This window comes from Cibotium barometz, chromosome 51, assembly GCF_041138505.1.
Source record: "Cibotium barometz isolate CiBa-2024 chromosome 51, ASM4113850v1, whole genome shotgun sequence".
Classification (NCBI taxonomy): Eukaryota; Viridiplantae; Streptophyta; class Polypodiopsida; order Cyatheales; family Cibotiaceae; genus Cibotium; species Cibotium barometz.
In genome coordinates this window covers 11,286,784-11,297,426 of record NC_141096.1, presented here as the reverse complement: position 1 = coordinate 11,297,426, position 10,643 = coordinate 11,286,784, and the positions used below count along the sequence as shown (strand labels likewise).

At 39.3% G+C, this 10,643-nt stretch overlaps 1 protein-coding gene across 1 annotated transcript; it reads right to left on the bottom strand.

Moving 5' to 3' along the window:
- Positions 1-437: 437 nt before the first annotated feature.
- LOC147609319 (jasmonate-induced oxygenase 4-like) lies at positions 438-3,235 on the bottom strand. Its single transcript, XM_086787616.1, has 3 exons — positions 2,412-3,235; positions 1,363-1,690; positions 438-1,068 (listed from the first exon to the last, which is right to left on the bottom strand). Exons 1-3 carry the CDS (start codon positions 2,948-2,950, stop codon positions 820-822), a joined length of 1,116 nt encoding a protein of 371 aa, XP_086643742.1. The 5' UTR covers positions 2,951-3,235; the 3' UTR covers positions 438-819.
- Between the last annotated feature and the right edge of the window lie 7,408 nt (positions 3,236-10,643).

Here is a 10,643-nt window from a genome sequence, read left to right as displayed (position 1 = left end):
TTTTTTGTAACTTTGACAAAGTGGCATACACAAAATGGAGAGGAGAGAACAAGGATACATTTGAGAGACATCAAGCTTGCTTTTTGATGGCACCATGCTTGTTTTTTGCTATTTTGATGGTCATATGCTTACAAAATTATTTCAACCCTCTAAAAAATGCACGCAAACGATCAAAATGCCTTGTTTTTACTCCTTCCCCATCATTTTTGAAGGGCAAGGTTGCATGTCAAAGTGCCATACACAAATTGGAAATGAGAGTTTATATCCATGTATATGCTTCTCAAGAGGCTACACACACACAGACACACCGTGTTCCTTACATGTACTAAGTGAAACCTCCCTAGTGCAATGCTTGCAAATATAAACTGTTGTCATCAATGTTGGTCGAAGGGGAGAGGACAAAACACATGCTCTTAAGCTCATTAATACGAGAAAAATCAAAGAAAAGCCGAGATCATGACTAGATGTTTAAATGTTGTCCCTTGAAATTAAAGGCCATTGATGCTAAAATTCCAACTCGGTTTTTGAAATTTCAGCTAGGAAAGGTACACTACAAATCAGGTTTTTCGAGGGCGTGCTCACTCATGATACGCTACAAACCGGGTTTTTCGAGCATTGCTCACACGAGCCAGGTTACTTAAGAGGTTTTGGGTTTGAACCCAACACCTCATGGGTAAAGAGACTTAGATATATAGCACAAGAATATAGCCTACTTAAATAGTAAGATGATATATATAGTTGTACATAGCTTGATAGATAGATAGATAGATAGATGGATGGATCTTTTGATTAATTGATTTAATATTAATCAAAGAAGATCTATCTAGGGGAGCTTACAGATTGGACAATATCTTTGCCTCGGGTGCCTGTCCGCCGGATGAAGGACCTGTACTCTCTGAAGGTCATGGACTGATAGAGAGGTGGGTTGGCCGCGGACACAAGCTCCTTGATGGGGCCCACCACCCTCTCGTTGCATGGATTGAAGAATGCAGCAATGGATACCCTCTGCTTCTCCTTGTTCACCACCGCCCTGTGCTCCACGCTCTTGTAAATCCCATTGGACATTATCTGTCATAGCAATCCTCCGAAGATTAGTACCTTAACCCCTTCCATTAATCTCCATCATGCAATCTATACTTGACATAGTGCTATAGCCTTATCTAATCCTTTCAGCTCACCTCATCCATCATCTTGCTAATGACACCTTTTAGAGATGACCATGGATAACCCTCATAATTGTCCTCTCTCCGTTAAGCCCTTTTACTCTTTTGACTTAATCCTAATTAGCACTAATCTCCACATCCGAGTCATCCAATGACATGTGATTGATTTGATAATGGTATTGGTTAGTGAGACAGTTACCTGAATTTGGTCACCCAAGTTCACAGTAAGGCCACAAGGGAGGGGCTTGACAGTGACCCATTTCCCGCTGCGGCGGACCTGGAGCCCGGCCACATGGTCATCTTGGAGGAGGATGGTGATGCCGCCGGGGTCAGAGTGCGGCGAGAGGCCGAGGGTGAGGTCAGGCTGGGGGCATGGTGGGTAGAAGTTCACCCTGAAGGCCAGCCCAGCGTCCTCCCCAAACTCCTCCTTTAATGCACTAGGGGCCACATTTAAGGTACTGGATATGGCCTCCAACATCTTGTAGCCCAGTTTGGCAAGGTGCTGGCTGCACTCATCCATTGTCTCCCTGCACATATGATCACATAAGTAAGTCATTGTAAACATGTCAATCCTCCACATCATATGTACACTAGTAAGTAATGATGTTATTTCTCCCCATCATTTGTGCACTAGTAGCTACTCATGCTAAGATTTTATGTGCAGCGGGGTTCGGAGGTCCATGAGCAGGCATCCTCTGCTGTAGACACTAACTGAACGCTAACTCGTCGACATGCTAATCATCCGCATTATATGTACTCTGGTAGCTCATCGTGCTAATCCTCCACATCATATGTAAACTAATTGCTAGTTATGCTAAACCTCCACATCATTATATGTACTCTGATAGCTCATCATGTTAATGCTGCACATCATATGTAAACTAATTGCTAGTTATGCTAAACCTCCACATCATATGTACACTGGTATCTACATAAGCTCATCCTCCACATCCCTTTGTACTTGATGTAGCTGATAATGTTAATCCTTCACGTCATAGGCAAACCTGTAGCTAATTATGTTATCCTCCAATCATATGTACACTTGAAGCCCATCAGTTAATCCTCAAACTAGTCCCCAAATATATTGTTTTTCTCCACATCATAGTATATATTGACCTCTGAAAATGGCTCTAGTCTCTCTACTAAAAGCTATGTGGAACTTTTAATGGCTGTTAGTATTATATGTCAAACTGCCTTGTTATTAAAAATGATTAAATAAATTGATTAGATAAATTGTGGTAAAATCACCTCCAGAGCGCGGGTTTAGTGGGCCACTTGGAAGTGTTTCTGATAGAGGCAGGCAAGAGGTGGAAGAAGAAGTAATCTCCCCAGTCAAGGATGGCCCCCTTTTCTATGCCAAGCCTGCTGCCATAGCCCTCATAGGTGAGTGGGTTGTTGGCATAGGCCTGCTTCTCCTCTAAAGGCAGTTCAAAAAACTGTCTGGCCACCAGAAGAGTCCTCTGCAAGAGAGGGAGAGGTATCCCATGGTTCACCACTTGGAAAAAACCACACTCCTCACATGCATGCCCTATCTCAGCCAACACTAGCTTTCTCCTCTTCTCATCTTCTAACCCAGACAGGTCTATCAAAGGTATCTCTAGCTCCTCCTGGGTTTCACACTCCATTGGCCTTTCACACTCTGGCCTCACATATTGGGAGGGCAGCACACTCAGCCCACTCTCAGCAAGCAATTGTACCCTTTGTATGGGCTCCGGCCACTCTAGAGGCACGTTGGCTTGTGCAACCATTGCAGGAGAAGCCATGGGCGCAGCACATACTGCAGCCATTCTTTCTTGAAGCACAAAATCGAAGAGAAAGGATAGGTTAAATGTACCCACACAAGCATGAGAAAAGCTGCTGGGTGGATGTATTATATAGCACTATAAAGCCATGTATCTGTGGATGATGATCGCTCTGCTAAAGGAAGCGAGCTGCAGTGAAAGGGCGGGATAGAGGTGAAATGTATGGCTAATTGGGTGTCGGACAGGCTAGGAAGGGTAGCTACTTTAGGAAACAATGGTGCATGGTGGGCAGGGGGGTGATTTAAGAAGAGAAAAGCAGACAGGTTGCCTGGGGAGAGTGGTGTAGTGGGGGGTTATAAACAAGCAGGTCTGCGGTCAGTAGCAACAGTTGGGTTGTCAATTGCATCGACAGTAACTCCTTTGATTGTTCATTCACTGTGTAACAAGCTAGTAACAAAGAAGACGACGACGACGGTGTACGCCCATCGTATAGACTTACAGTATACGTACATAGACTTCAACGTTACGTATGCTCAGTATTCCCCACGTGACCGTATCTACTTTCCCATCCTCATCTTCACAGGAGCTTTTGACCTTGTCTGCTCCGTCCGATCTCATCGACGGCCTCCATCTCGCCATCTTCAAACGTGCGTCTCTCAGTCTCTCACGTCCATGCATGGTTTCCGCGTGTTCTGCCGGCCACCACAGTCTCTTCAAACATGTGCCCTTTTTTTTGGGGCACTCCTTTGAACACACCCGAGCCTTTAGGGCAAGTGGCAAGGGCACTCGCTTGCAAAACACGTTTTTACACAAAAGGACACGGTGGGTTTCCTTAATCACAGTTTTATAATTGGACTAACTTCTTAATCAATTTCTTCACGCCAAAGGCAAAATCCAATCGGTGCTTTTCAAAATTTCAACCGGGTGCAAAATACACTGAATGTCCGGCTTTTTCGAGCACTTCACATGATCTCCTCACATATCTTCGCGGGTGGTCCTTGGGGGGTCCTCAAAAAGATTGGTTCAACTTAGCCTAGAACTTGTTCAACTGCTCTAGAAGCCTTCTCAAATTGATGGAAAAGGCAAACCTCACAATTTTCAAGTGTCAGTTATACTTAGATTAAGGTGTGAAGAAAATGCTTGTTCAAAATTACAATTTCCTCTTTGACCCATGGTGAAAAGGATCATGTAAGGCTCAGTAAAATTATTTCCCTGCCACCACCCACATTCAATTGCTTGGTATTACATCACTTTTGATCCCAATCTTGAGACTTTTTTTGATTCCTTTGTGTCATACCCTCTACCCCACCCCTCTAGTTGATCATAGTGCCTAGCAAGTCTACAATGATTTGTAGTGCCCCACCTCCATGGTGCTTCCAAGTGGTTTGCTTTTGGCTCAACTCATACAACTTTCCTCTCCTTATGTGTGGATAAGATATCTCAAAACATGCTTTATGCAAGAGGACAGGCACTCCCATGCTTGAAAAAGGTTTTTTTTCTAACAAATAAAAAAAAAGTTAGTGCTAATGATTTAGCACTAAAATCAAAGAAATGTTGCCGATTATAACTAAAAAGTAAGTTTTGTTCCTTGAAAATAAAGGTGATGCCAAATTTCAACTAAGGTTTTAGTTGGAAAAAATACACAACAAATTAGGGATTTTTGAGCATTAAAGCACAAGGCAAAGTTTTCAACAAGAATTGGTTGATTAATGACAAATTTTGTTCCTTGAAAATAAAGGTAATGCCCAATTTCAACCGAGTTTTTAGTTGGAAAAGATACACTACAAATTAGGGTTTTTAAAAGGCATTAAAGCACGAGACAAAGTTTTCAACCAAGAAATGACTGCTTAATGACAAGGTATGCTCTATTAAAAGATAACTTGCATGCCAATGGAGATTATCCCACTCAAAAAGAAACTACTCCCACCGAGTGGCATAGGTATGGCGATTGTACTTTGTACTTCCTTAACCTTATGACACTTAAAAGGCACCTTATGACACTTAAAAGGCATACACAGAGAGCTATTTGCTCTTCTTTACTAAAAGTTAAAGGCGACCAATGGTATGAAAAGGTAACTGTGGTTTTTATCGATGTTACTGACCTTATTATTAGTGTGCCATAAAGTCTATACCTATATCAATACACATGGAGCTATGTGGGCCTTCTTTTTTAAAAGTTGAAGGTGAGCAATTCTCTATGAATGAAACCATGCATACTTTAGCCTACAGATGGCTATTGTATTGTAAATCTTGTACCCACGTAAAGTCTAATTAAGTCTCATTCATGTATCTTCATTATTTCTTTAAATTTGTGGATCTTAGGTATTTGTCCTCAAAATAACATAGTAAAACAAGGATATAATTTCTTTAGAATACCATAACACTTGACTTTACAAAGATCAGACGTCTACACTTTTCTTAGCCTTTTGTCTCATTCCATCTTTTTTTATGTCGACTCCATCACATCAAAGTTAGCTCTTGAATCTTAAATTCTCCCATGATGCCTTCCATAAGCCTAGTAACATGCACCCATGTGAAATAAAGGAGCATCCTTTCAAATAATTAATGTTTTATAGGCATCACACATGTATTGATTTAGTGCAAGTTTGACTATAGGAGCACTTGGGATAAGGGCTAGAATTTGAAGGTTGGAGTAACCTTCCAAAGGGGTCAAAATCTTCACAAGAAGGGTGAAAATACAATTACCCTTCAAAAGAAAGGAAAGGTTTTGGGAAATTTAGTTATATGTCCTTCCAAGCTCTTTATAAAAAAAGCAAGTTAAAAGAAAACCCCTTCAAAAGAAAAAATAAAGGTGCCCTTCAAATTCTAGGCTTGCTTGGGATGTGAGTGATGTGTCATGTGACATTCCTCTTGTGTAAAACACACTTCATGGCTTTAAGATGTACTCATATTAATATTTGCAACCTAAAATATTGGAACACACAAAATGATTTTCACATCATGGTTGACCTTTGAGTGCTTACCTTGGTAAACCTCACTCTACCATTCATAATATAGCTAATGAGTTAAGTAACATAGGATAGGTTTACCAATGGGAGCTATGTGATATGGAATGAGACTTGGCGATGCATTTGATAAATAAATTCTACACCATATGAACCCATTCATTGAAAAAAAGTGTAATCAATGTCTCTATGGGCTTTGATAAATAAATTCTACACCATACGATCCCGTTCTCTAAGAAAGATTGATCGTTATCTCTACGAGCTTTGATAAATAAATTTTGCACTATGAGAACCCATTCTCTAAAAAAGAGTCATCAATGCTTCTATGAGTTCTATTTCTCAAGTTAATGTGATTAATGAAGCTGCACGTCATGGATAGGTGGATAAAAGGGTTTTGATGCCAAGTTTTCACTTCTAGAAACAAACTTGACTCTACTTTTGTTGCTCATATCTTATTGACAGAACTTTTTGTAATGTGAATCATTTCATAACTGCAAATAAATTTGCACTTATGTTGAAATATTTGCTACTAATATCAAAGTTTTGTGAGAGATTGCTTACTAGCCTCTCTCTCTCTCTCTCTCTCTCTCTCTCTCTCTCTCTCTCTCTCTCTCTCTCTCTAATCACAACCCTTATAAATGACTCTATGAACTCACTATTATAGACTCTTGGAAAAAGCCTTTAACTTGTGCTAATACAATATACGAGGATAGTCATTATACAAAAGTTCAAAGTATGTTAACATGCCACCCTTCCTTGTGTAGGTTCCATTCGTGGAACCTAGACTCGCCTAAACTTATTTACTCCCACTAGCCTTTGAAGACATCCTTGGATTCTGGATATTCCTAGTGTAGTAGTAGAAGTAGTACTAAGGGGTCCAAAGCATGTATTTGAATATGTCCGTAAATGTGACAAGATAGTGAGCTGACATGAGATGAAGACATCCTTGGATTCTGGATATTCCTAGTGTAGTAGTAGAAGTAGTACTAAGGGGTCCAAAGCATGTATTTAAATATGTCCGTAAATGTGACAAGATAGTGAGCTGACATGAGAAGTAGTGGCAGAAGTAGTACTACGGGGCCAAAAAGTGTGTATTTAAAGATGTCTATAAATGTGACAAGGTAGTGAGCTGATGTGAGCTAACTAAGAAGAATGTGAGGGAAAGGGTGAGCTTGAGATCCTTGTAAGCAATCTTCTTCACACACATAGAAGTGTAGACAAGCACACAAGAGAGAGATGCATGGCTGAGTTTTCTTCTTTTTTTCTTCACTTCTCTACAACCACAATATAAAGACAAGAGCACATACTATACGGAAAAGTAATCTACCACTAAAACATGCAAGATCTATATTGTGAACTCGACTATATGAGCTGGTGCTATAACTTTGTCGTAACTCTAGTAAAGCAAAGTGGCTTTCATACAACCTGTAAATCACGGGTAGCATATCAACCATAATTTCACCAAATATGCCAGTGGCATATATGCAAAGGTGTCATCATGGCGTATACTTTATATTGGCACATTAGTGAGCTTGATATCTACTCTCTCTTGAGCTTAACACCATACCTTGTACTCCAAGTAAGCTTCTAAATATGCAAAGCTTCTTTGTAACCAATTCTTTCATGAAGATGTCAGCTACCTAAACCAAATCCACATCACTTTTACTAGAACCTTCTCCCTTATTGATATAATGCACCTCAATGTGCTTCATCCTAGTATGATACCCTGGGTTACTAGCCAAATGTATGCTTCTCATGTTGTCATAATAAGTGACAACTTCCCTATCTATGGGCTCACCCATATCTACAAGTAGCTCATGAAACCAAGATACCTCACATGTTGCCATATAGCAACACCCATGTACTTAGCCTTTGTACTCATCCTAGTATGATACCCTAGGTTACTAGCCAAATGTATGCTTCTTATGTTGCCATAATAAGTAAAAACTTCCCTATCTACACACTCACCCATATCTGCAACAACAAGTAGCTTATGAAACCAAGATACCTCACTTGTTGCCATAGCAACACCCCTATACTTAGCCTTTTTACTCGACAAAGCAAGTGTAGTTAATGATAACACTCCCAAAAGAGAACAGTAAGCCGTCAAAATATATTTTGTCTGAGACACTACCATCCCAATTTGCATCTATATACTCATGTACCTGGTGCTCCAGCTAACAACAACACTCCTAAAAGAACTCTCCTAAAAGAGAACATTAAGCCGTTAGAGAAGATCTCTTGTTTAAGACACTTAGTATAATCTATATCTATAAACTCATGTACCTGTACCTGTACATGTACTCTAGCCTCATAGAAAAGTCTTTAATGTACTTTGAAATTTATATACATGTGTATCCTCCGAGTTGCATCCATGTGTGGTTTGCCCTAGGCTTACTTATGACCTGAGTCACCTTTCCAATCGAATAGCTCTCGCCTAGTGAGTCATGTAAATCAAACTACCTTCTATGTGCTTATACATAGTAGGTCCTCCAAGATCACATGTTGCTGCTGTAGACAACCTTGTGTTCTTTGCTCCAATGAAACTGAGTTATACTTTGTCATCCCATACTTGGACACCATGTCTACCTCTACAAAAGCCAAATCCCATCACATCACCACATGTAACCTAAATCTTTAATTTCAAACTTCTTCTTAAGAAGCATCTTCACCTCATGAATGTCATCATCAATGTGACCTATGAAAATCAAGTCATCAACATAGATGACCACTAGCACAATTAACATTGGATATTCGAATTACAATAGTCACAAGATACTCCAACTATCTTGTCTAACCATGCTATAGGTATCTATTTCAACCCATACAAGGCTTTGCACACAACATCTAAACAAAATTTAGGTATACATAATCCTCATGGCTTCGTGGCTGCACCATGTAAACTTCCTCTTGTAAGTCACCATGTTAAATTACATTCTTTACAACCATCTGATGTAAAGGACATCCCTTAGCTATAGCAAATAGGTTAAATTACATTCTTTACAACCATCTGATGTAAAGGACATCCCTTAGCTATAGCAAATAGGTTAAATTACATTCTTTACAACCATCTGATGTAAAGGACATCCCTTAGCTATAGAAAATAGGTTAAATGTCTCCTCATAGTCAATTCTATATGTCTATTCATATCCCCCCTTGGCAACCAATCTTACCTTGTACTTGCTAAAATAGAGCTAGTCCCTTAGCTATAGCTATCCTAGAAAATAGATTGAATATCTCCTCATAGTCAATTCTATGTTTGTCCATATCCCCCTTGACAAACTAATCTTACCTTGTACCTACTAATAGAACCATCTAAATTATGCTTCACTTTGTAGACCCACTTACATCCATTGCCTTCTTTTACTTAGGTGAAGGCACCAAATCCCATGTTTCATTAGTATCTAACTTACCCATCTCTTTATCCATGGCATCTTCCCAATGCTTATGCTCAAGTGCCTCGTCAAAACATATGGGCTCTACCTCTTGTGTATAGCTCTGACCATATATGCATGATGATGGGTTGTATACCCATTATATCTAAACCGTGCTTGGTGCTCTTAACATTAATGTGGCCTTCTTTGGCTCTTTGTACACTAAGTGTAGCAAATATGTGTGCTCTACCTCTTTTATAGCTTTGACCATATATGCATATAATGATGGGTTGTATACCCATTATATCTAAACTTGTCGCGGGACTGGATATAATGGATGGGTTGTATACCCATTATATCTAAACTTGTGGATGGGTTGTATACCCATCATATCTAAACTTGTCATCAGGACTAGATATGACGGGTTGTATACCCATAATATCTAAAGTTGTTGATCGGATATCTGAGTCTAGTAGACCTATGTACACGAGGAACACTGTCGTGAGTTCTCAACATGGCTTTAACCTGATTTGGCTCTTTATATACCAAGTGTAACAAATATCTAGGATCCTAAACTCCTTATCAAGGCACTATTTTGAGCCACCATCTCCATCAACAAGGAGTGACTTGCTGACACATTTGAATGGCACATTAGAATGTCTAACATTCTACCTCAACCTTCTTGACCAATGTCTCACAATAGACTTGATGTTAGTAGATGAATCTCATGGTCCACTAAGTACCTATGATTACTGCTTAACATTTAAAGCACTTTTTTTATTCCTTTCTTTATTACAACCTTCACTTTTAGCATACTTACATCCAATATAAACATTTTACCAACTATTTTTTTCTTAACAACCAAGTAGCATTGGTTGTTGAAATCTTCCACATAACATCCATGAGGGTTAAACCTCACTTGAAGACCTTGCTTAATCATTTTTCCAATATAAATTGGGTTCTTTGTTTTGTTTGGCACATGAAGCACATTAGTAAGATACTTTACCAACATGAAGCACATTAGTAAGATACTTTATTTTTCCATCTTACATAGACAAAGGAACTTTACCAACATGCACAATAGGTTGTGTTATCACCAATTTCTACATAACTTGGTTTTTTTCAAATCGCAATTCTTTGAACTAATTAACACGGCTAGTCATGTGGTTAGATGCATCAAATTCAACATACCATACATCACCTAAATTTGATGATGCACATCTACAATCGTGGAACTAAGCATATGCTGTATCAAATAGTTGCTCACCTCTACCTTCAGCCTGTTTACTTGAAAATGTATAGTTCCCTTGCTGTAAGCCCATTTTGGGGTTAATAGGAGTTGCCACTATAATTATATACCAAATAACAAAGACCCAGATACCAAAAGTATGCTTGATC

What these genes read in the sequence shown, in the direction of transcription:
- LOC147609319 (XM_086787616.1), bottom strand. Translation starts at nt 2,950, where the DNA reads ATGGCTGCAGTATGTGCTGCGCCCATGGCTTCTCCTGCAATGGTTGCA. An exon ending in ACTAAACCCGCGCTCTGGAG is followed by an intron (nt 1,691 to 2,411) that starts GTGATTTTACCA and finishes TCATATGTGCAG; the next exon opens with GGAGACAATGGATGAGTGCA. An exon ending in ACTTGGGTGACCAAATTCAG is followed by an intron (nt 1,069 to 1,362) that starts GTAACTGTCTCA and finishes TTGCTATGACAG; the next exon opens with ATAATGTCCAATGGGATTTA.